Source organism: Mastacembelus armatus, chromosome 9 (assembly GCF_900324485.2).
Source record: "Mastacembelus armatus chromosome 9, fMasArm1.2, whole genome shotgun sequence".
In the NCBI taxonomy this organism is placed as follows: Eukaryota; Metazoa; Chordata; class Actinopteri; order Synbranchiformes; family Mastacembelidae; genus Mastacembelus; species Mastacembelus armatus.
The window spans coordinates 22,728,191-22,755,349 of NC_046641.1; the positions used below are offsets into that span (position 1 = coordinate 22,728,191).

At 40.8% G+C, this 27,159-nt stretch overlaps 1 protein-coding gene across 3 annotated transcripts in view; it reads right to left on the reverse strand.

Annotated features, from left to right (window-relative positions):
• The window catches only part of unc13ba (unc-13 homolog Ba (C. elegans)), a 126,543-nt gene that overhangs the window by 43,670 nt on the left and 55,714 nt on the right, over positions 1 to 27,159 (reverse strand). For all 3 annotated transcript variants that reach the window (XM_026322432.1, XM_026322431.1, XM_026322434.1), the window contains 4 exons: positions 4,224 to 4,273; positions 4,027 to 4,102; positions 2,700 to 2,705; positions 575 to 649 (listed from right to left, as the gene is read on the reverse strand). In XM_026322432.1, the coding sequence (XP_026178217.1) occupies positions 575 to 649; positions 2,700 to 2,705; positions 4,027 to 4,102; positions 4,224 to 4,273 (207 nt within the window). The remainder of the gene's footprint in view (positions 1 to 574; positions 650 to 2,699; positions 2,706 to 4,026; positions 4,103 to 4,223; positions 4,274 to 27,159) is intronic.

The following is a 27,159-nucleotide window of genomic DNA, read 5'->3' on the forward strand; positions in this document are numbered from 1 at the left end:
CTGCAGAGTCCATGTTGTGCATTTACTTTGACCTGCTCTTAATCCATAAAACCACAAAAACTGGGCTGTGGTAAGCTGCTCCATTCTTCAAAACAAAAGCCTCTTAGCTGTTTGTTTCATTATACTCGAGTGTGTTTATGGGTAATTATACTGCATAAATTATAATCTTTCAAACTTGGCAGTTGTCGCACTATGTTCTTTTTCTTCTAACTTTAGTGTCACCCAATATACATTCCCCACCCTGACTTGATATAATACAGCAGCAAAGGCACAAAACAAACCATAATAATAATAAACCAACATGAACCCTCATCCATTCAGAGAAGCCTTGCTGCCACTGGCTCCATTAAAACCTGAAACCGCTGGAAGCTGACTCAGCTAAATCCAGAGCCTGCAGTGTACTGGATCTCCAACAAACACACAATATTAACAACACTGCGGGAATGCACTTAATGCGTTTATAAATGTAAGTCTAGGTTTGTGTAGACCCCCATAAGCTGGTAACGAGGTGATAGCCAGTCTTCCAGCAGCCAACTCTAAAATCCTAGCCTCGGTATGTGTGGGGGCCACTCACAAGCTCTTCATCTTTCAGGGAGGTCCGTGTGGCCAGTGTGTGGGCAAGTCCAGCTTTCCTGGACTGTAGCATGGACTGAAAAGCAGAGAGAGAAATAAAAATACAGAAACAAATCATCAGTAATAAATAGCCACAGAGAATAAAACAAACATGGTGAAAAGAAAGAGACGCCTAGAGAACTTTGAGCTTAAAAAATTCAGGAAATCAATTCTGTGTGTGATGTTAGGCTCTTTCAAGTATGAAAGTCATGGAAATACAACGTTGTTCTCCCTTCTTTCTTGAGAACACACTCTCAGAAACATGTCACACATCTATCTTGAGTTAGATCAGAAGACTGATACCACCATCACATTAAAAACCAAGTCGTGTCTTTGTTTTACTATAATGTCTGGATCCGGGGCTGTGGAGATGAGAGCCACGGCCAGAAGCTGTAGCTGAACCGGCTGAACCGAATTAGGACATCCTCTCTTTATTTCCAGCAAATCTGCCATTCAAATGCAGTTTTCATGCTTCAGCAGCACGTCAAGGCTGGGAAACACTTGAGATGTACTGCAGAGGCATAGTTATTTTTCATCTCACTGACACATACTGTCAGATCACAGTCAGCTTTATTGGCCAAGTTTGTGCACACAAACTCCAGTTCACTAAGCTCTCTCTATGAATTCAATAAAGTTAAACTTTTTAAAAAAAATAGTAAGATAGGAGGTTTTAAAAAAGAAGGAAACATTACAACTGAAAAAGTTTATTTAAAAAATCATAAAAATATCATAATGTGTAATAAAAACAATAAATGTACCTGATTACTGTCATGTATTTATTACAACACTGAGTCCCTGAGCTCAATGCACAGCTCTCATGTAAAAAAAAAGGACTGTAATGACGTGCAACAAGCTGCGTTTAGTTTAGTTGACAATACAGGTGTGTGGACATCACACCTGTGACTTGGCCTGATACTGTGTGAGCTTTTTACCCTACAACATCACAAACTCTTCACCCTGACCTGATGTGGCTGTAATTTACATCAGGGCAGATCAAACACAGAGGATTAGCTCTCCAGTAAGAGGTCAGGTTTACAGGTTAGGATAAAATCATTCAGGATTAAAAAGTTTTACTGGACAACAATCTGTATTGATCAGGGCCATTATGGCCAAGGCACGCCCATTTGTTATGGATGAAGCAGCTACGCTGGGAGTACAGAGGGCAGAGAATCATTCACAGCAGAGCAGAGCTGTTCTGTATAAGCCTCAATAAGCCTAACCGTAAAAAACATTCCTGTAGCTGTAAATGTTCAGTTCCCAGCATCTCTGACAGAAGTGCAGTAGATTGAGACATCTTACAAAGCACATTTAGTGAATCTTCAAGTGCTTAATCTCTCCAGCTATGACACACCAGGCAGTGTCTTCTTGAAAATCATTTTATCATGCTGACAGTTTTAGAGATAATTTAAAAACTCTACATTGAGCGTCTCCCCATCTATTCTGACAGATTCAAGGCCACAGAAAAAGTCATATCAGCTGACAAAAGAAGTCAAGAGCAGCTGGAAAGTGCCCAGCAGGGGTCCAAAAAGTAATGTCCCGGAAAACAAAACAGTGGCATCTGTTGTTGTGACGCAGCACGGACTGGGCGTCATGCTTCGTTGAGTTTTTAATTTTTTGGGCAGGGCAACTTGTATCATTTGAGTTGACTAGAGTTGTCATATATTGAACTTAATGAAGATTGCTGTAGATTTAGCAGCAGAGACAAGTGTGCAATTTAAAAAATGAAGCTGCTGACTTGCTGAATCACAGCAAGACAAACCTGTTAATTAAGGACTTGTAGCTAAAACACCAATCACAGAAAAAGCCTCTGTCTCGCTAAGCATCCATCGACTGAGGCAGAGCTGAAAGCAAACACAAGAAAGAATTGATTTTTTTGTGTTTGCGAGAACATTTTGAAATGCAGGTGAACAATGACTGATATTTGTGTTGGAGCATGTGTTGCATGAGTGTACCCAATTTCTGTAAACGCGCATAAGAAAACTTCACACAAAGCCCATCGAAATGCTTTTCTAAAATCAGAACCATTACAGAGTTAAACGAAGCCCAGCAAAGAAAAGGGGCTGAAAGCTCTCTTCTCTTTTACTCACCATGGCCTGGGCGCCGATGAAAGGAGGGAGACGATGTGCGCAGGTAGAGAAGAAGAAAAAAGAAAACGTTAGAGATAAACAAACAGGTTCCCCCCTGAGACATTCAGCAGTTTTCACTTTGATTCCAGGTATTTGGTACTTGCAAACAAATTATAAACACAGCAGGTGCGACTGTAGTAGAAGTCCTCCATGTAATTATGTAACGTTATGTAAGATGTAATTATCTTCTATGTAGCCTGCAGGTAATCATTCTCTTAACAATCAAATCATTCGAAGCAATGCAATCAAATTAAATGTTTTAAAAGTAAGGTAGAACTATCAGCAAAAATAAAAAATAAAAAAACCAAAAACTTCCAACGTGGCCAACTAACCACGTGAGTGTCAATATATTGTAGACTTAAAGGTTCAAAGTGTAATATTTAGAGTGATCTATTAGCAGAAATGTCATATAGTATTCATAAATATGTTGTCATTAGTGTGTAATCACCAGAAAATATCAACTGTTGCATTTTCATAGTTTCAGAATAAACCTTTAAAATTTACACAGAGAGCGGGTCTCCTTTCACAGAGGCAGCCATATTGTGCCACCATGTTTGTACAGTAGCCCAGAATGGACAAACCAAACACTGGCTTTATCCTCCTGAGTGATGATCAACATACTCTTCATCACACCTGGAAATGGGGGTGGGGTACTCAGAAGGTTTCATTCAGCAATTTTGCCACTAGGTGTAACTAAAGCTTTCACATTTTACACATTGCCCCTTTAAGTGACAGAAAGCATTGGGTTTCTAAAGACATCCAGTAGCCACAGCCACATTTACATTTAAATGACTTCATGTTCCCATGTTCTACAATTTTCACAATATACACAAAATCTTCTTGACTATGTCAGTAATTAGTGACTTTATTATTGTTATATCCAAATATTAAATGAGTCTCGTAGTTTGGGCAATTTAACTCTGCCTGCTGTTCATTCTGTATAGAGCATCATAAGTCAGTCTTTGTAGGTCGATGTGCGACCTCTGAATACATTGGATTAAATATGATCATAGAAATATAATATAATATGTATCTAATATAAGATTTTATTGATGAGTGCTTGATTTAGGGTTTGGTTGACAACATACTGTATGTGCTTCCGTTCTTGCTTGTACTAATTTTTCTCCCCAGTTGGTCAGTATTGACAAATGTTTTTAATTTGGTATATGCCCCAACTCAAATACTGTTCAATTAATCAAAAAAAAGGCTGACTCTAAGTCATATAATGAAGGGAGTCAACGATCAGTGAAAGTCAAAATTAAAATGTCAGGAGGCCAATATTACTCACCAGTTCACTAACAAGAGGAATAGGCCTCCTCTTGCGGAGGTCTGGCATGCTGTCAATGCCAAATGGTGTGTTTCCCCTGTACATATGCAAACAAACACTAAAATGCACTGATAAATATTTAAACAAGAAAATCCAGACGCAAACATTGCATCGGGTAATCATAATCTCTGGCACACACACAAAAAATATTCACTGACCCTGGCTTGGCCCATGCATGCTTGCTGGGGTCACCATCATGATCTCGGCTCTGAAATAGAAGGTCAAAGGTCACGCATATAGCCTTTTGAAGGCTGACAGCCTTTATTGGTTTCATAACATTGACGCATGCACACAAACAAGCATGAGAGGAACAAGAAAGTAGGAGGAAAAACAGGAGAGACGACTGGCACTAAATTGGGTTGGTTGAGTTTCAGCATTGCATGCTAAAGAGCATTTCAATCAATCATATTGTCCCCTTAGATAGCATCATAAAGCTGCTTTGACCTTGTAACATAAACACCCACTAACGCACACAAACTCCGAGCAAGCACACGCCAAATTGGAGTACTGGCTTTTGCTTCCAAACAGTGTGGTTTGTGTCTGACAGCTAGTAAAGAAAATATCAGACGGTAAAAAGAAAATGCATACAAAGATGGTAGCCTCAGAGACTTCGTATCAGTATTGTGTCCTAATCAATACAGACCTATTCCTGTATGGCATCTTTCTATTTATGACTGAAACAACAAATGCTCTTAATAGGGCACAGCTGCATTGTGTCCGACAGCTCATAAAACCTAAAGATATTTCATTAGCTTTCATTTGAAACCCAGGAGCTATTTTCAGAATGACAGAAGAAGAATGGACAGAAGGCAATATAAAGCAAAATGAAATAGAGAGAGACAGTAAAAATAGAAAATGTCGAAGGAATATACAGAAAAATGTAGAGAAAGAACAACTTTGAGGGTGTCAGGTTAATGGGACAGAAACCACAAACCTCTCCATCTTGACTTCCATCTGTAAACCAGAATGAAATTTAAAAAGAGACAGAAAAGAAAAACAGTCATGGACTAGTTGGCCTCATCATGCGGAATAACAAGACACACCCTGGATTATTCATTTTGCTATAAATGCCTGGGTAATGTTAAAAGCTGCGTCGCTGGTGAGTTTTCAGATAGATGGGGTCTTAGGTCATAAATGTTTCATTAACATGTATAATTTATCACCAAAATGACTCTTAATATTTCCCTTCTCCTTCCTCTCTAATGTCAGGCACGCTTTCCAAGGAGATAATTAATGTTTTCTAATTCAGCAAATGGCTACTGTTGGAGCTTCAGAGAGGAGTAAGGGACTCGTGAGTGGCAGGTGATACATTACTCTCAAGGGGGTAGAAAATTATAGTATCAGCAGAGACTGTGGGGTACAGTTACTACTCTAAGGACCTTTGTAACCACTGGGAGAACATGGTCCAAGAGAGTACCAGCAGTCATCCTTTTATTAGTGTACACCCTGCACTTAGAGGACTTTGAGCAACAGTGAGCAGCAAAAACAGGGAGTGAGAAAGAAAACACCCCAATCACTAAAACTTAAATAACATCTACTAATTACTTCTTAAAATTCTAAAAAATAACTCATAACAATTTGAGCAAGTCTTTTCTAACTTGATTTAACAATTCCACATAAAAGTCCAGTTATGGCTACCTGGTTCAAACTCATCCTGAGAGAAGGTGGACATGGTCATACTCGTGAGGTTACGCCTCATCTCCCTCTTCTCCCGCAAAATCTGCTGGAAGCTCCTCAGGCACTTTAGCCTACGTTCATCCATCTGACTTATGTCCAAGGGTGGCTCAGCTAGCTCTCCTTCTGCTTTGCCCTCTGGAGCCACATCAGTGTCTGTGGTCGGTTGCAGTGGCAGTTGTACCTCACTTTCTCCCTGCTCCTTCAGTGCTGAAGGTTCATCAACCATGTGGGAGCCCGAGAAGGATTCTGCAGTGGTACATTGTGAAATTTCGGCTGTAACACTTAAATCTGAAGGGCAAGCATCTTCAGCAGGTTGCTCTGTAAGGCCATGAGGTGGAGGCAGTATTGCAGTGCTACTGGGGACTGGGTCAGGGCAGACTGAAAGATCTTCTGGACAGGTAGGGATCTTGTCTAAACAAGGAGGGTGTTGGCAGGTGTCTGTAGACTCCATTGTAAGGCTGTTGTTGGCTTCTTCAAGCATATTCTCAACAGAGAAAAGATCTGATTTGCCTAGAGTACTGTTTTTGTTCAGTTCTCTAACAGCATTACTACTATCAACCATAACAACCTTCAGGGTTTCGTCAGATGTTCGTTCATGTTGTACCTCATAGCAGGATGTTTTTGAAGGCAAATCACCTGAAGGCAGGTCTGAAGACATTGATATTTCAAAATCTGTTTCCTCTCCAGGATTTTGGGCTGCTGGTACTTCCAGTTTGCGCAAAGCTCCCCGCAAGGCGGAACTAAAATCCAGGACAGCTCTCCCTATGCGCTTAACATTGAAACCACCAGCTTGGACATCTGCACTGCCAGGGAAAGGGAGCTGGTTTTCTAAGATTTGGTTACTGGCTTCAGTCTGTTGAATGAACGGCTTATTCACATCACCTACAATGGTATGTAAGGATGCATCAGTCCATGTCACTGCTGAAGACTCTTCATAGGCTAAATACGTTTCAGGGTAACTATGTATATGACTGTCCCTACTGTAGCTCAGGGTATTTGATTGTTCGTAGACTAATTCATGTTCTTCATCATCATGCTCAACAACTGAATGGTAGCCAGAACTTTGAGGATAGGAAAATTCAGCAGCACATTCATATCCTATAGTGGGGTTTTTAAGGCTGGTATCTGCTGGAACATGACTCTCAGTCTGGGTTTGAGGCCTTCTCCTTCGTGAGTGCCACTCTTCCCTGCTAGACGTGCTGGCAGGTGAGTTGTAGTGTTTCCCAGAGCGAACAGATAGGTGTTCAGAACTTCCTGTAGAGCACTGTCCCAATGTGCTATATCCTTCTGCACCACTGTAGTTATCCCAACTACCAGCTCCTTCACAGCAAAGCGGGATCTCACCTTCATGCTCCTCGAGACATCCGTCCCGGAGGTAGGCAGACCCCCTGTGCCACACAGATTCCTGAGCAGCACTGTGTGGTGGTCCAGTATTTGTCCAGTGCTCCTTCATGTCATCAGGTCTTTGCTGTTTTCTTCCAGATGACAGTCTCTCTAGGTCTGACTCAGACTTGGAACTATGACCAGAAGACAAGGAGCTGGTGCTTGGATACTCTTGGCCATCCTGCCTTTCAAGGTAGCCGAAGCTGAGCTTTCTTGCTATAGCCCCGACTGGAATATCCGAGCTATGATCAGAGGTATCATCGGGTTCTTCCAGTTCTGTGTTATCCACTGATTCAGCAATTGGGGACACAGTAGACCCTTCTGTCCTTGGTAGAAGTAATTCTCCATGGATGCTGTGGCGCTCATTGCAGACTTGGGGGAAAAGATTTGAATCAGACTTTGGCACTGTACTCCCTAAGCTGCCATAAGCACTAGCAGGCCTTTTGCGAGGGGATGGTACATCTTTGCTCCCTATCCCTGACCAGGTATTTGGGTGTACTGCTGAACCAGCCTTGTTGCTAGAACGAATACCTTCAATCTCCAACAATACAGCATCTACACAGGATGACACCTCTTCAACTGACCCTCGAACTGAGGTCAGGTAATCCCTGAGGTCAGAAATTTCCTCCTGGATCTTGTTGATCCCCCTCAGCTCTTTCAGAATGTGCTCAATAATGGCACTGGACTCCTCCTCTTTATCTTCATCCTCCTCTAGCAGAGTACCTGGGAGAGCTCTCTCGAAGTTGTAGTCCACACAGTCACCAGTAGAGTATGGTCTCTTTGGCCGAATACGGGGTGAATCAAAACCTCTTCCAGTTGCTCCTCCAAATTTTGTACCATTCATGTCTGGGCCAATGTGGCTGTAGTGTTGGGAAGGTCGTCTCTGCTCAGGAGTTGCCCTAATTCCACTCTCAAAGGAGATTCGTTTTAAATTTGCTGGGGATCTGCAGCTTTTATGCTGCAAAGTGCAGGGTATTCTTATACATCCCTCTCTATTCAGCTCCACCTCTCCCACACATGATGTCCCTGGTGCTACTTCTTTACCATTTGGCACTTTTGGAGTGTAAGTTTCAGCTCTGGGGCTAACCTTTGGATATACACTTCTGTGCTCCTTTCTGCCCTCCTGAGTCTCCCCCTCCTCATTCTCCTCAATACCTGTGTAGTAGAGGTGGGATTCTGGGATATGGTGGTCTGCAGAACCTTGCAAGAGACGATGTATTTTACCCCGTATGACAAGTGCTACCCTCGGGTTAGGAGCCCTCTTTTTGGGCGGATGGACTTTTGCTTTCGTTCCTCCTTTAGGGGAAACACCTGCTCCATGTTGTCCATTGAAGCGATTCCTGGAGAACATGTTCTCAAGAGAGAAGACTGTCTTTATCTAGTTCCCCACATTGTTGGTGGGAGTTACAATCAAAACCCTCCTGGAACCATAATTCATTAATAAAGCCTTGTTGAAGCTTTTTCAGCCCAAACACTCAAGGTCAGTGGTCCATGACTAAAACAGGAAGACAAACACAACATACTTGTAAATGCAACAAGATCAAGTGAAAACTGAGGAAAAGAAGACTTTTCAGGAATTTTCCTCTCTTCGCCATCATCAAAGAAACAATACTTTCCTGCTGTGATGTACATTAATATGCTGACTTCAAATTTATTACATCAAATAAAACTGGTTAACAGTTAGACATGGTAATTTATGCAAAATATAAAGCTCAAAAATAAGTGCTGTTTTCCCAAATACATTTCCTCTCTTTGCCCAGAAGGTAAACGTGACATGATGTTGTCCTCTATATTAAACCAGGATTGTTATGGTTTTTATTGCCGCATAGAAATTGCATATCTTGAATGTTACTACTAGCGACGACTTAAATCATGTCTTTCCCATACTGGAATTATTCTCATTAAATAAGCTTCTCATTGCGCACAGACCATGTCAGAATAGAGTGACCATGTCAGTGCAATATGAAAAACTATTTCCCCCTAGTGAACATCAAATACTAAATAAAAAAAAAAGCCCAGATAATGGACAAGCATATTGAAGTTCAGCAGGAAATTAGAGTACGTCATAGTGACGCATGTTCCAGTTCATCAGAAGGAAATTCAGCTCTTAGGACTTTCATCAAATGAAATCAATCTTTTGCTGTTAGACTGAAATTGTAACATTTCTTGGATACAGATGGCTCATGTTGCTGTGGTGACTGCCTTCTCCGAATCTCTGCAAATCACTACCTACATACATCCTTAATACCAAAGAAGTTTTGTGTCAGCAACTGTTTATATTGTAGGTTAATTACAGTGAACTTGAAGGCCATTAAAACTATATTACTAGTTATGAAAAGTCTGTAATGGAGCTGATCTTGGACAAAACCTTAATAATCCTCTATCTTCTTAACACAGTATTCAGCTCTAGTAAATAAAATAATGAAAGTATGAGCTGGCCTTAATTCTATTTACAAATATTAAAGACAGCATTGGAAAGTGCAGTGAAGCTACTAAGAGTAGAAAATGAATGAAAAATGAATAAATTCATTAATCTGCTTCTTACAGAGCAGCATGAACACACTGTTTTCTTAATGCCATTTGAAACAAGACAACGTCTCTTAAAGACAATATCAGTTTTTGTGATGTCAAAGGTACAAGCCTGACAAAATGCAAAAACTAAGAAATGTCAACTACAACTCCCAAGGAGAATTTATGAAAGAAACACAAATTCACTAAGTTTAATGGCAAAACATAAAGATGTTTTCCAGCAACTCAGTGAAATCAGTTTGTATACACACACTGTCAGATTCTGGGTCGACTTCAGCTGAATACGGCTGCTCCACATCCAAAATGTGCTCTAAGTGGTTTCTACCTCCAGCAGCTGAGGCTCATGGGTAGAGCAGTATCCATCATCCCAACCAGATAGATAAGATACTTTCCCAGACATAAAACTGAAAGAATTAGAAATGATGACCATAACACCAGCAGAAAGGACAAAATATCTCTATTAGCAGATGATGAAGCATCTTAGCACATCTTTATATATTCATAAGAAGACCAGTTTGTTGATGTATTTGGTCACAAACAACATCTGAAACAAGCTTTTACAAGCTTTAACTGACAAACTGTCAACATGGTTGACATTTCTTCAACCTTAAGGCAGAGGAATCTGGTGATGCTTGTTTGTGGCAGCCTCACCATGACTGGTTCTCTCAAATTCTTTTTTTTCCCCCAGGGCCAGCGGTGGAGAGCAGCTGGCTGATGGCAGGTTAGGAAGCCCAATCATTCCCATCCAGCCCTACTGATTAGTGAGCTGAAGGGAGGATGGGAGGAAGCTCTGGGCAGGTGCAGGGGGTCTCTTAACCATGTTAAGACTCCAAGCCCTCTATAAATATGATTCTAGCTCTGTTTCTCTGTGCAGCCCAATCATGTTCAAAGCCCTTATTACCAAAACCTACAATTTACATACAATTACAAAAGACAGCTCATGTTGATTATTTTATTCATCCTGCTACACTCCCTTTTCTTTTCTACATTCCTTTATTTATATATTCTGGTTGGCAACGCTCCCTTCCTGTCCGTCTCTGTCATTTCACACCGAACACAACCCAAAGGAGAATCTCAGGCTCGAGCCAAAAGGGGAGATTTTCTGAGTGTCTGCTTCAGCGCCAGAAACAACGAGGATTACTTGGAAGATTTACCACATCCTCCCCAGTGAACACTGCCACAGCATGCATTCATGTCACAGCAGAAACAAGAAAGGATGGGATGTCAACTTGTTTTGACAAATATTCCACTTTAATGTGGTTGAAGGACTGCGTCCAAAATTACAGTGGTTAAGGTGAGTTACTTCTGTACTGTACATAAAACATAAAATGTTATTGTCTCCTCAAAGATCCGGAGGCAGAAGAGAAGTTAAACAGTCCACTATTTAATTTCCTCCATGAGTGTGTAGAAAAATGTATCTACAGAAAATGACCTGGATCATGTGGCCTGTTCACAGTGTAGTGCATGTTGGTGCAAGACGATAGTTCTTTAAATTCATCTTATATTTCATTCAGCATGTGCTTTCAAACAGCATTTTCACAGACTTGTGTAAAATATAACTAGTGTTACTTGCTGTGATGTCCATGGGCCTTTGTGGTTCATCATTTGAAGCTCGTAGCAGTAAATTTAGGATAATATAAACATTAAATGAAAAGCAAAGTTTGGACCAAGCTGTAGATTCAGTTTCCAAGCCCATTTTCCTTCTTCCTCCTGTCTGTTAGTCTCACTCTATCTTTTTCACTCCTTCTAACTTTCTATCTATGATGGCAATTACAAGAAGGTTAAAGGGCTAAACACAAGGCTCATGGACTGTAAGTGGTTTATTGAGCAGAGTTTTAGAAATAAGAGGGTATAAATAATGGATGGATTTAGTATCCTGTCATTCTGTAACTTTTCTTAAATGAGCAGGAAAGTGGATCAAAACAAAAAATTAACTTACACATTATTTGCTATGATTCAAAGACTCTGGACTTTTAGAGGTAAGAACATGTGGGAAAAGGCTGAATGTTAATCATAGCAGTTTCCATCTGTCTCATGGGCACAAGGCCCATTAGACTCTTAAGGACTATCAATAACATTTTAAAATCATTTCTAAAAGCAGATTTTTGAAGGAGCTGCAGGCACCAGAGGAATTTCTTGTTAACACCAGCAAGCAGCATTAAGACGTAAAGTGCTGAATGCATGAATGATGCATTGTATTGTGTAGCCTCACAAAGCTACTCTCAAAAACTTACTGTAGATACACAAATGTCATGCTACTTCCATCTGCCGGCCCATTATCATTACTCTGACGGCCGCATAAGGTCACTTGTCAGAAAAACAAATGTAGGTCATTTGTGAGGAAAGTCTCTCTGTCTGTGTTACACCAATACACCCTAAGCAAAATAAATGCTGCATTCCTTTAATCACAAAACGTAAATGGAATAACAGCTGCTCATCAGTACAAATCCGGCATTGTTTTCTGCAGCTGAGGCAGATTTTGATCGATCTCCTAACAAACCATGGGCTGTTAAAACAAAAGACAATCACATCTGGGATAAATCTCTTCAAACTCCAGACTCTGGCTGGATCAGTTTAAAGATGCATAAAGACTCGATGCTCCTGGATTTAATGTAAGTACAATATCGAAGTCGCATCATCTTTTCTTCCATATTATTATTTTACCCTGACAATATCAAGCGAACTGCTGCTTGTGTTTAGGCCACCTGCACTGACGCCTTACAGTCAGCCGGGCTTATGAGCCAAACGTGTTGGATGATGAATGACAGACGTGGCTCTGCCAGGAATCTGACTGAACCTTTCAGAGTAGTCAAAACCTTCTTGGTGGCTTTTATTTCTTGGCTAGTTCAAGAGTCTTGTAAAAGCTCCTCAACATTTTTCTTATTCATAGGCTGTAAACGTATCGATCACGTCTTAAATAATCTTCGGGAACCAGGCAAACAAATCTTCCCCCTCACATTCAGGCAGAGAGCAGCTTTAGCAGCCAGCGTACAGTTAGTTTCCACCATAACCTGCATCACGTTGAATAAAACAGTTCAATTACAGGAGGGACTGGTCTGTTATATCTTCTATGACAAAAAAAACAATTATATGTAGAAGTAATGCAATCACCTAATAGAGAACATCCCAAAAAAGAAGCATAGCCTCCCTGTGGATATTAAAACATGTTAAAAGCTTCATCGACAAGCAGCCACAAAAGGTGCAAGCTTATTGTAAAAGCTGCATTTCTCTACAAATGATCACCGCTGATGCTGGAAAAACAAATTCATGGCTAAACTGTTTTCTCTTTTCCTCTCTGAATGTTATGAACACTTTTAACAGATATCTATTGTGGGTATCTATGTGTAAGTATCTCTGAGCAAGCCAGTCTAGAAATTGTTAATATGCTACAATACTGCAAATAAATTAAGAAAAATGTAATAACACTAAAACAGTTTTTTAAATTAAACATTTTTACAAAAAACGTATTTACAAAGTCACAAAATTTCCTAAATCGATCAACATGTGAAGCAACAATGCAAACCCTGGTCTCCATCTCTTGCACTTTGAACACCCACTTCCATATGAGTTTGGCATTGCACAAGTAACTAGCATCACCTTTGGGAAAAAACAAAAACAAAAGCAAAACACTGCTAGTGAACCTGATCCAGCCACAGATCATTCAAAATAAATTAGCAATAACCTAATTCCTAGCAGACAGGACTGATCAGAGTCTTGGGAAGTTAAGTTGTTCATATCTGGAGCAGAGCTGAGCTATAGCAGAAGAAAATCAGGATCTTTGAAAAGTTCCAACTCTATTTTTTAAAAAGTTTAACAACAACCAGCAGAGAGACGTCACTGACTGAAACGTGCATTGGATTGTTTGTGGAGTGAATATCAAAATCAGCATTTACTGTTAATATCTGAGAAGGATGAGCATTTCCTGACAGTTTTGCTGAAAATGCATCACTACAATATTATAGAATATGAAATATGATTAGTAACAGATTTGTGCATGTCTGTGTGTAAGAAACATCTTGAAAGTGTAAACGTGTGTGTGTGATGTGCATGTGTGTCTGTTGGGACAAAGAGCGCCTAACAGAAAATAAATACTACTATTAGGAGGGGGGGCTTGAATCCTGAAGAAGAGAGTGACAGCTGGAAGAAGAGTGGGCAGCTGGCTGAGGAAGAGAGATGGTTAGAAAGAAGAAGGAGCCAAGAAAAAAAAAAAGTGCATAGACAGAGTTAGTACTAATGGAAAATAATGGCAAGACAATAGTTTTTGCAAGCGAAAGTGTTCGTGATTTAAGGTAGAACTACTTTTATCTCTGCCAGATTGAAATGAAGGCACAAGCGGGAAAGTCTCCAATTAGAAAGTCAGAGTAAACCAGGATCAATGAAATAAAAGGCTTTGCTGTACAATGGCAGAGAAGAATTTGTTTACTTGCACCTTTATGGTTCTGTGGCTGACACATAAGGTTTCAGTTCACCTGGCATCCATTTAGAAAGGAACATGCTGGGTTAGATTCAGGCACAAAATACTTGTGCTAGGACAAAGACTTTTCAGTCTGAGGTGAAATAACTACCTGCTCAATGTTACGGACACTGATTTATTAAAAGATGAATCGGTTGGTTAAAGTTGGGACAGATCGAGATCATAGTTAAACCAATAATAATGTTTTAGAAAAGGGATTTGAGTGTGTCCTGATCCAACCATCAGTCTGGACCTCCTAACCTCACAGTGTCACAACCCTGTTGTTCTGACTCATATAAAATGGGTGAACATAAACACTGCTAGCTTATGCAGGTTATGTACCAAATATGTTTATGCTTATTTGATTTGATTTGGGACATTGCACATTGATTAACACGTGTTCATGAGTCCAGCATGTGAATGTACCAGATTTAGCCACATGGGCTAATTTTCATTAGTTTAAAACCATATTAGTCCAGGTTATGTTCACATGTTTGATTATCCAACAGCCACTGTTTAATGGATCTAATGAAGGTGTTCAGAGACATGATGTTTCTTAGTTCAGTTTGTACTTTATTCCAGGAGTGTGAGGCACACAGGTCGACTGTAAGGGAACTTTTCCTGAACGGGATTTTACCGTCTCCTCCGTTAGCAGCTCTTCTTGTTGCTGTGTCTGGATTTGATTGAACAAACTCTTTTAATGGTGGTAACAGCTTTTCAGAGTGAAAATCAAGGGGCTCTGTTATTTTCCATTATCTTAATTAAAGCAGTGGTTCAAGTTTTGAACAGGAAACACGCACTGTTACTGTGGGAACACGTGCATCCATACAGTACACACCCACCCAACGGACGGAGTCATGGCTGAGTGGGCCACTGGCCCTGCTGTCACCTTCATTAGCCTGGCTCTGCTGCACACCCTAATTGATTTATCATCGCCACTCCTCTTCAATCCAATTCCATTAGTCATTTTTCAAACACACACTACAGCCAATACACACACACACACACACACACACACATTCAACAGATCATGTACAGACATTGCTCTCACCCACACAAACACAGGCCAATGCCTGGTTAGTGGCCGGCTGTGGAAACTCAGTTTCCAGCATAAACAAATTGCTATGGAAGGTAAAGTGTTTGCACTTGAAGGCTCTTAAGCAAAACTGTGGAAGCAGCCAGGAGGAGCTCTTTGGCAAGGTGTGTCACAGCCGTTCAGCCGCTAACTTCAGCACGAGAAGGGTTGTTGGGAGGCGGAAGGTGTAATCACTTTCCTGGGCAAATCGAATAAGCCGGGCCTGCTCCCTCTCTTTCAATCCTCTCCCTCGTTACCTTTAGTGAGCGTCTGTTCCATGAATCACCGCTGGCCGCCTGCCACTGGTAACCTGATGCGAATGACAATGCGCAGCCTCCAAAGTCTAATTGATTTAGCTTTCTCTCAGCCATTTCAGACATGCCAAACAATGATGCGGCTTATTAGCCCTGCCAATTCAGGAAAAAATCCTCTGTTATGAGCAGGATGCCGTTTCCTTTCACCTGGATATCATGGATTAATGGTGATGAAAAAGCTGTGATAAGTCAATGCTTAAAACCAGATCCAAACCAAATCTACTTAAAGTCTTTTTTTATGACTTGCATTTTTGGTTGTATTGCCAAAAGCTTCATGCCCTTGCACCACTGCTTTAAAAGCCACTGGGTTACTGGAACAAACCTGAGGTCGGAGGTCAGGTCAACTATCACAGGCTGAAAAACAACAGAGCTCAGATTTTATTCTCGTCTGAAACAACTTTTCTGACCACTGAGTTCGGGAAGTTGTATCTGACAACCTTTCTAACTTTTCAAAACCAATAACCACAATCACTGACATCCACCGTACAAAGTGACTGACTATCCGTTTCAAGGCCTCGCCTTAGCTTTTAGTTGTTTAAACGTAATAGCGGCGGATGAGGGAGCTGTTAAGTCTCAAGGATACACAAAATGAAAACTCCACAGGGCACTTTTAACTGTGATAACTGAAGATCAATTCAAGGATGTAAACATGTCGAAATAAATTACACGTGAAACTCCAGGGAACGTTAAGTTTGAGTGTTGTAACTTTGCACTTCAACCCATGGTGCTTTGCTGTATTTACTGCTGCTGGTTTATATTATTATTATTATTATATTACTCCACAGATCCAGAAATCCAGTGTTTTCCATGAGCTGTCTCTTGTAACAGAAGACATGAAGTTGTGTTGATAAGAAAAACAATACTGAATGAAAAATATTGAGAGAAGAATCATGTTTGAGCTTTGCTGTGTCAGCTGTTTGCTAAATATAGTCTATTGCTTTTTTGTCTTCGGTGGAAAAGTCTTGTCTCTTGTCTTGTCTCTGCTATTAGAGACGTTTGAGCAACAACTACACTGACCATGATGTGGAAGGAATGGGTCGTGGGACTTATGGAGGAAGTCCGTGTTGTCATTTTATGGCTCTGTGCATGTTGTAGCACCGCCAGTCGGTCATGAGCAGTTTCATGTGATCAGAGATGTGAAGTTGTACTGACTGTTGCCTGGATACTGCAGACCATACTAATACCGACTAACATCTGTAATCTTTCCATGCATCCAGCTTCTGATGCACAGGTGGTCTCACGTTGCCATTTCTCATCCACTCCTGCCTTGTTCTTGTTCTCGTTGCCTCTGTCCCCACAGGAAACGAAGCTGTCCCTCTGTCCCACGACTCATTTAATGTTAAGGCAGCGCTGCAGACGCTGACCCTTGTTGTTTCTTGCTCTCTTTGCTTCGAGGTCCAATCCATTCATCACCTGTCATGTCTGGACTAAACTAGACATCGTCCCAGTAAACACACACACATCCTTGTATTTCCACAGGCTCTAGCCCAAACCCTCAACACTATTTACCAAGCACAACTTTCATATTCAGAAAAAAGGTAACTGTTTTAAAGTACTGCATTTCATCAGGCTTATGAAACTGGGGGCAACATGTCTCATGTCTATGTTGACAAAAGAGCTTTGCATTGTTACGAGCTGAGACTGGATTTAATGTCAGGAACATTTCAAACTATTGGCAGTGGTTTCTCTGCCCTTCAGTCCTCCCCAGCGTTTCCTACTTTCAGTCATCTCCTGACTTCTGCACCCGCCTGTGCACCGATTCGCGATTCCCTCTTCAGCTCCCCTGCATATACCACAACTCCTGCCCGACTGTCTGTTGTTAGACTATTTTACTGTCCTTCCTGGACATCTTGCTCTGCTCTTATGGCTGTGTCTCTCTGTCCTGACTGACCAGCTGTTAACAAACACACTAAACCACTCACGAACCTTACCTGCCTGGCTGTGGGTCATTCAGCCTTTTACCTGCCTCACTAAACCTCTACAGGCAAACAGTCTCCAAAAGAAATCCAACTCTGGTTGTTCTCCAGCTGTCAGAGAAGCCAAACCACATGTAGGTGAGAGAAAGAACATGTCAAGGAACAAAGAGTAACAGAGTAAACACCCCAAGCTGGATTTCATCTGGCCTATACTGCTAGTTTAAACTTTAGATCAAATCTGACCTGAACCAAACTTAGCACCTAATTATCTAAATTTTCATTTTAAGCTGTAAATTAAACTCTTAACCCTAAATCAGAACCTAGAAGAGGCTGTTTTCACTCCCAAATCTCTGAGTTCATAAGTATCTCATGAGTTTACACTAACAGCCGTTAACTGTTGCAGTATCATTAGTGTGTAAATACCTGTGCAGGTTAAACCCAACAAAACCTGCAGCCCTGCCCGACCGTTCACACACGTCATTTGGCTGAAAGCATCTAAATCACTATGACCTTTACATCAACCTCGCCCTCACGCATGGACGCAGACAATTACTGAGGTCAGTGTTGATGTATGGAATTTGCACTTTTGCCTGAACAAGACTGGACAATATCGATGATTTCTAATAATAAACTGAAAATTCCTGACATTTCCATATGCACTGGTATTGGTATTCACCAAAATAAGACCAAAGTGATTCAGTCTACTGTGACGGTGCACAGTGTGGTGGCCTAAGAAAGAGTCAAACTAAACTTGAGGTTACGTCAGTGCACAGTTTGTCCACCAGAGGGCAGTGACAAATAGTTTTTTCCAATTGTAAGGTGTTTTGCTATGTATGTATTCTGTGATTAGAAAAAAAATTGATTGAGCATTAAAAAGTAATAGGGACAGAAAATTTATCCTCAAAATATAAAATTCTGCACTAGAATGAGACCAAATCTTGACAAATGTTCCACTGACTAAAGTAAAAATGTCTGAAAATGACTAAAATCAATATTAGTCAAATGACTGAGATGTGATTAAAGCTACAGTCGTACACCTTTTTGTCAAAATCAGTACCAGGGACAAATAATTTATATTAATATTATATTATGGAGATTTAACATCAGTATCAATTGAGCAGTAGAGTTAGACTGGCTGGTGCAATCACATCATCACATCCTTCTCAGTTTTATTCTATTTGGTTTAAGTCGATAAACTGAAAACACCGTATGGGTTTGGAAATCTGTCACCCACAAACCAAACAAGCTTCTTTCCCCGAATTATTTTCTCCTCTCTGTGTTTTTCGTGTCACTCCTCATACTCCTTCAATCCAACGAACCCCAGGCACACACCAAAAGCTTACTCACTCCCTTCTGCCCACATGTGGCGGCAGGAATTCAAACTCAACCCTTCAGCTCCGAGCTCACCCAGGCTGTGACCGAGGCTAAAATTAGAACTACCGCCTCATTTCTAGTTGTCAGTGTTTTAATCAATCCCTGGCTGCCTGGTGGGTCTGGACACAAGAAAACCTCAGTGAAACTTCCTGGTGTGGACGTGAACTTTGCTGACAGGTCGTTGCTCAGTTGTTGTTTTTTTTTATATTTGCAATGCAACGATGCAAAGAGGCTAATTGATTTCTTATTGCTCAAGTTTGAAGCTTCTGTGCTTCTGGAGACGCCCAGAAACTGCAAAACCCCCCGACAGGCTCACACCCTCCACACAGCACGAGTGGGGATCACGACTGGTGTACCCACACACACACACACACACACACACACACACACACACACACACACACACACCAAGCTGCTTTGGAGAGGCTGCACAGAGGATAAATACTTTTCTTCTGCTTAGATATTGTCTGCAAGCTCAATGCCAAACCAGGCTGGCAGGAGCAGAGAAGAAGAGGCAGAGATGCTGTATAATACACACAACAACTCTCACACAGTGCACGGTCTAAAATGGTAGATAGAGGGGAGGAGGGAAAGAAAAGTACACAATCACTTCAATTCTCGCTCAGTAGCATTGGATAGAAATAGAATTTCTGACATGACAGTGCAATATGGGAAAGGAGAGGAAATGTGTTTCTTTAATCAGCACTTAATGCAACACATCCCATTAAGACCTGTTTGATGTTTTTAATTAGCCTGAATCACTAGAGATGCTTCACATGCTTTTATCTTTAACTATATCAAATGAAATAACTTAGATTTCAGTGAAACCTTTGTCAGGTCCTGTCATGAACATACCTCAGGCAGAAGGAGGATGAGCCACGGCGGTAAAAGAAGAATCAGTGCAAAGTTTGAGAGAACAATCCAAGAGTTACTACAATCCCCAATGAACACAAACAGACCGGTTGCACCTTTTTACGTCATTTTTATAAATATGCAAGAGACAAGAGACTTGAAGGAACAAGCGAGGAAACTAGTGTGATCCACAGAGCACCACATTAGACCAGTGAGGACGATCAAACCGGAGTCAGAAAAGAAGAAAATGCCAGATTCTTCTTTGCTTTTACCATGACGGGCGTGTCAATCAAAGCACTGTCACTTTCACTGTATTTCCCATACTCCTCTCTGTCTTGATCACAGCGGTCTCTTTCACCTTTCGCTTCAGCCTCTATGCACAACACTGTCTCCTCCTCTCTCTCTCTCCCTCTCTCACTTCATCTCTCTCTCTCTCTCTTCCTTTCTTCCTGCCGCTTTCCATCTCACACCCTCACATCTCCCGACTGGTCTTTTTCTCTTCCAGGCTTTTTCCTTCGTCCTCCTCCCCCGATTATCTCTGCTGATCGCAGCTTGTTGCACAGCCGACAGACGCACCACGACTTGTGCGCTCATTCTCTACTCTCTTTTAACATCTATCCGTCGCTCTCACTCTCTCCCTCTTCCTCACCCACCTCTGCTGGTCTCTTTCGCACATAATTTCACTTCTCACACACCCCGGCACTCTGGCAGCCACACATATGCTACTCAGCTACAGTACACTACAACATGCCCTCGATACACGAGATGTATTTTAAGGACTGTAACATACTTTTAATACTTTTAGTGGCTGTTTTCAAATCCAATCCAATTCACCACTCACTCATTTAGTCCATTAAAGTACTAGAAGTACCTGTATACCTAAGAGCCCAGCTGATGTTTTACATAACTCATTACAACACATGATATAAACCAGACAGACGAATCAAACCATCACAGTCTGAGGCTGCTGTTTGTATAAATCTTTGTTTGTATACATTTATTCGTCGTCATAGTTCTCCTCTGGATTTCACTGTATGTAAAGGGGCTTCAGTCAACCATTGGCCAAAGGGCCTTTTCTTCTAGGGCTGCAAATTGATGCTCAGTCTATTTAAAGACGATTGTTTAATCAACCAAAATGTCAGTCATGAGTTTTCAGAGAAGTGATGTCTTCAAGATGCTTAATTTGTGTAACCTAAAAAAAAAAAATCTAATTTACATTGATAAATGGGAATTAACAGGCTTGACTTATCAATTAGGAAAATAGTTTGAAATTAACGTTTTGCTGATCAAATACTTGTTTAATTAAGAAACAGTTTGAGAACTAATTACATCATAACATTAATTTAACGTTAACAGAAATAAATGCAGGTTTTCTGATTTCAGATTCTGCTCAACGATTCTTGTACCAGACACAAATAAACTGTGGTCGCCTGAACAAACACAACAGGAAATCTGAAACTCTGATACACACATTTGGAAATTGTCAGAGAAAATGTTAAGTAGAGATGATCTTCTATGCAAATATATGGAAACCAATGGCTTCATGGAGCAAAGACAAAGATCCACCCAGAGCTTAGAACAGAAAAGTTAGTTATGAAATATGAAAATAATCAAGGCAAGTTTGAAGAGTCTGCTCATTTTGATTTGCACACTGAGTGAAACAAAAATAAATGGAAACTAATATCTGCCTGGGAGGACATATTTTGCTAAAAGCATATTAGAATGGATTGATATCGGCTAATATGGAGCCTATAAATTCTGATTCATAATGAATGTTACTGTGGTTTGTCCGCTGCAGCCTGCTGGAGTTGCAGCACTGCTCTCTCTCTCTCATGAGAGCTAATTCTGTGGGTAAACCAGACAAGAGGCCAAAATTAAGCTCGTCTGTTGTCGGTTAAAGTGATGAGCTCAGACTCTTTATTGGCAGATACCCAATATTAAAGGACTCGGAGCTGGGCCAAATGCACTTGATCTGGACATCCTCAGTTTTAATATATTCGACTTGCTCTACCGCTGTGCAAAAATGCTCTTTGCAGTATGAAGGCATATCCTTTGATTTGGCCAGGTTACAGCCACAGAATGCTTTGGGACAAATAAATGGGGATGTGCCTTTTGGCTGATTTAGAAGCTATTAGCACAGTCAAAGCTAAGGCCTGTGGTTGTGCAGCCAGAGACAATCAGCCTTGAAGGCTAAACTCATCGTAGTAATAACCAACATGAAGAGACATGGGAAAACACAATACCTACCCTCCTTATGCATCCCCAAATTAAACCAGCTGTTGTACTTACATTTTAAGGGTTAGTATCACTGGAAAGGAAACACTTTCTAGTTTATTGTGACTTTTCAAATTTGGCCAATGATTTTTGGTAACACATCTGGAAACATATCTTTCTATGTGGGCCTGGGGTTTAACTGCTACCAAAAGCATCACTGCATCATGCTAACATTGATTATTGCAAATAGTATGTTAATTCACCAATCTTAAGACTGTTAAATGAAGCGCTGTCATGTTATAGAGTGATTACAAACACACACCACCATTGAAGAGGCAGAATCTAAGACAATTAGCACTTCTGCTGACATGACTACGAGAAAAACTTCTCTGCAAAGGGTGGGTGTTCAAATCGTGCTGGAACGGGTGGGGGGAAAGAGGCGATAAGATTACAGCCCTGTTTTTGTTGTCATTCAAGTATTATGAAGGCAAGGCCGTCGTAACGCCTGAAAACCACTCCATACTGTTCATCCTCTGACAGGCTTTTATTGTAAGTGCTGGGACGTGTGTCACGATAGTTTTTGCATAATGCTTTTTGCAACATTGAACGCTTGGACGAATTAAATATGAGCTCTAGGCAGCTAAAGCCTTAAATCATAGAAAAACAACAAGCACTTGATGAAATTGCAGCCACATAGTGAAGCAAACCGGCCAGAGCTTCAACAAACACAGCTACAGAAAGAGACTTGGGGAGATTTTTTTTAAAACAATGTAGGTCCTTTCACCTGAGTCTTGTAGTTTCACCTCAATCTGCCACCACACTTCTCCCACAAAACATCAACACACCTGCTACAGAAAAGTTATTCTGGGTAGAGTCGACATACTTTACTCAGAGAGGATTTTCTCAGCAGCATCACAGACTCTGTTTACATCTGCTTATATCCTATCGCTGGTCACGGGAGAAGCCAATCCCAGCATGCAGTGCTGGACAGATCAGCACAGTCTATCACAGGTCTGACACATAGAGACAAACACTCATACTCACCCAGAGAAAATTGTTATTGAGAGGACAGTACTAACCACTACACCACTGTATCGCTCCCTCCTTTAGAAGCACAGAAAAAGCAGGTTACTAGGAACAGATATGCACTGTAGTAACCTGATCAGTGTAAAATCATATTCACTGTTTGGATCATTTGTTCAGTGATCACATTTCTCACTATAGTTGATTTTATACAGAAAAAAACATTTTCAGTCTGATTTTCCTTATTCTCTATTGGATATAAGTGAGATAACCTTGTCTGTCATCATCAATCATGAGTCAGTTCAGTGTCTCTATGTCCAAAATCTATTTTCCTCCGCACAATTTAAAGGTAACCTGGATTCTGGTAAGGCTGCAACCTGATGTCCCAAAACCAGGTTTTGCATTGGGACATTGCAGAAATCAGGTTATTTCTTGTATCCAAACACAATCGATCATAATCATGAAGTTAAACCTAGAGGGATAAAAACAAAAGCACACCCCAAAAACACTGGTAACAAAAAGTTAGACAACAAATTGGACACGTGGACTGAAGGGAGTGGAAACGCACAGACACGATTCTTTAACGAAATAACTGATTGACTGACTGATTCATCAATTTGCAATCTGTTGCAAAATAAATGAAAGGACACATGTTGAAAGGATTCGACTATGAAACAAATCAAACAAACAGAGCACATCTTTCATGATCATCATCCACAGTTCATCAGAACAGGAATCATCTCCACAGCCTCTGTATAAAAAGCTGCAGCATCTCACCCATAAAACTGGTTGTTAACAGGAGAGGAACCCTTTCATCCACCAGCTGCACCGAACGTGAACTGCAAAATGTAACAGCCACTTTCATACACCGAAAGCACAAATGGTGTTTTGGAATAAAAAAAGAAACTGATGGTTATCTGCTACTGGCAGAGGAAACAAATAAAGATGGCATCCTGCTGCTGACTGGAATTAAATTCATCCCTGAAGTGTTTAAGATGTGATATTAGTAATTTCATCACACTGGAGAGAATCGTCTCATCTTATTCTTCGTCTGGAGAGGAGTTTCTTTTTTTTGAACACACTTTAGGTTCATGTAAGCTAAACTGAAAATGGATTTTCTTTCTCCCTCTGCTGGCTGCATCCTGTCATTTTTAAAGACTGAATGAGCGAGAGAAGACACGGTCTTCGGTATGTGAGTGTTTTTCATTCCCTGGGTTTAAAGGCAGCTTCACTGAGGCAAACACAGGGCTCAGGACACGCAAACGGACAAACATCTGATTTGCACACACACACACACACACACACACACACACACACACACACACACACATACAGACACACACACCACCCACAGGCCTGATTTCCATGGTGACTTTCAGGCAATGTCACGCAGCGATGTTAGGGCTCGGATCCCTCAGAGGGGAGCGGTGTCATTAGTATGCTGAACGGAGTCATCATCGCTAAACGATACCAACCAATCCTCCCCCTCATCTATTCATTTTTCCTGACTTCTCCTCTTAACTCCATCTCTGTTTCTCTTCGTTCTTCTCATTTCACTTTCTTTCTGCTCTCATCTCTTCGTCCCAGCTCTGAGCACCGAACGAAATGATCGAAGAACATAAGATACGAGTTAAGTAAAAATGTATTAGCAAATTAGTTCTGAGCTGATTCCCTCCTGTCCTCTTTCACTGATGCTTTATGTAAAATAAAAAAATTACTGTCCCTTAGTCTTTAATTAAGGAACAAAAACTGACACTGTTCTCTTTAGATATCAAGAACAAATCAAGATGATTATTTGTCAAACAAGTGCATTTGAATCATGTTTGTATATTTATTTACCAAAATGTGTGTTTTGTTGGCCCCGCAAAAAGCTCAAGAAAATACAACTGGGATTCTAATAACTCCATGACTATTATGATGATTGTTTATTGGTAAAAACTGCATTTCAAATCCAACTTCAGATGGTGCCGCTGTGTTTCTGTCAAGGATCATGAGGACCAGACGAAGGGAACAAAAGATGAGAGGAAAAACTAGAAAGTCTTTTTACAGACAGACGTCAAACTGTAAAAACACATAAAGAAGCCGCCTCATGCAGTTTAAAGGTACACTCACTACTTTTCTTATCAGAAGACAGAAGAAGAACCCCTCCCGACTTATTGTTGATGTTTTCAAACTCAACTCTTCACATCTGAGTGACTGTAAGAATTTCTTCACCAGAAGCAGCCCGAGTAGATCAGAACGCAGTGAAGCTGCAAGACTTGCTGGGTGCCTTGTGTTACGAATCACTGCAATCACAATCACAGAATATTCATGAACTACTTGATAAACCATCCGTGTGATACGGCAAGAATCTAATTTCAGCTGCGAGCAGCAGGTGATGTCTTCGCTCAGATTCCTGTAGTTCGTCTCTGAGAAGCACCAACTGATAAAAAAGGTCCTTAGATTTTGTTGAGCCCAATATATTGACTGGTATTTCTTTCCTGCCTTGTCTCTTTTTCGTTTTTGCACCAATTGTCATTCTTATACAATTTCATCTGAACCCCTGGACGGGCTCCGAGGTGGTCCTCTCCGTCTGTATCCAATTATCTCTGCATGACCCCTCTGTCGATGATGAGCTATCACTCTGCTCCACCCGGTTCCATCGACTGTTTTTATTTGTCTGCTTTCTCTGCGTTTCCTTTCATCTCACTCGTTTTCATGTCTCTTTGTTCTCGTCTCTTTACTGCATGTGATGCGTAAAAACAAAGTCTCAACAAAAATCTGATTCAGTGCTACAGTTCTTCGTACACGTCTATGGTCCATACGAGCAAAAGGAGACAAACGGAGGAGGGTTTGTGTGTCTAGAAGGCCGTCACTGAAAATGGCCTTTCATGTTGAATTTTGGATCAAGTTATAAAATCCCCAAGAACTCGAAAGATGCAAAGACAGAAAAAAAATCTAGCGCTAATCTAAATCTAAAGTTATCCCACTCCTTCATAGCGTTCTCTATGCTCCTGTAGAAAGACACCCATAAGAAACTAATTTCAGTTCATTCCTCTAAGTATCATTTCCAGATGCTTTGTGCTATTTGAAAAACCCAAACCAAAAATAATAAATTCTGTGTTTGTGGCCAATACGTGAGAATATTTGTGTGTCGTATCAAATTGTTCAGGGGATGAAACTTTTGCTCTACAGGTTTTGAATCTAAGATTGATACTGTGTCTGTACTGAGACTGCAATAACCCTAAAGGGTTTGAGGACTCTTCTAAGACGCAGCATCCTCCTGCACTTCATGTCCTCCCTCTGTTCTCCTTTCTTTTCATCTCCCTTCCCACAATCCTGTCTGACTGCCCCGCCTGTCCTCTGATGTCTGTGCTGATGTCTGTCTGGTTCATGCAGGGATCCCATCTCTTTCTTTGGCTGCATTTAAATATGACTTTGTGTGTACGTGACTGACACTGAAGTATTTTCCAAAAACCAGGGATCAGTTACATATTTACACAATAAGTCCATCAAAGTAAAACACAAAGTAAGTTGTCACTCCCAAAATAACACATGAACCAGGGTGGTGGTTATTGTATATTTGTATAAATTGGGTAAATCTGAGCAAAAAGGTCTGGAGTCATGGTTAAAAGAAAGAAAATGTAAGTCTTTAGAAAGAGAGAACTGTGTCCTACTATTTTTATGACGCCACTGACACAGCAGGAGAAACTTTTTCAATACTTCTCCAACTTGTGGCTAAAATCCAATGCACTTATCGCTAAACAGCCTCCTCAAAGACGCTGCAGACGTTTAAGATATCAGACAAAATACCTTTAAAGAACCATTAAATTAAATACCGTCACAGTAGAGCAGATGAAAAGATGACAAAGAGGGGTCCTGTCACTCTTTTTTTAAAGCACAAACACAAAGTGTATTGTCTTAATATTTGTTCATCCACAGGCCTTGAGCCCACACATCATCCCTCCATCACTCGCCTCCACCCCGTCCTCTTCTCTCCCAGTGCTGATGGTAATGACTCTGTCGTTAAGAGACGAAGTCGCACTGTCCCAGTTCTCGGGTCATGTGTAACGATCACGCCAGAAACGTTCCAAAGAGAACCTTTTCAAACTGCTAACTCAAACAGACTGAAATCTCTAAATCTCAGTTTCTCTGGTTTGTCCACAGTCTCATTTTAATGAGCGGTTGTGTCTGTATTCTGAGTAGTTCTGTCATTTTTATTATTTTGCTACAAAACACAAGAAAACTGGATCCTTGTGGTTTTGGGAAAACTATGATTTTGTTGTTGTTGTTCTTATTGTTTAG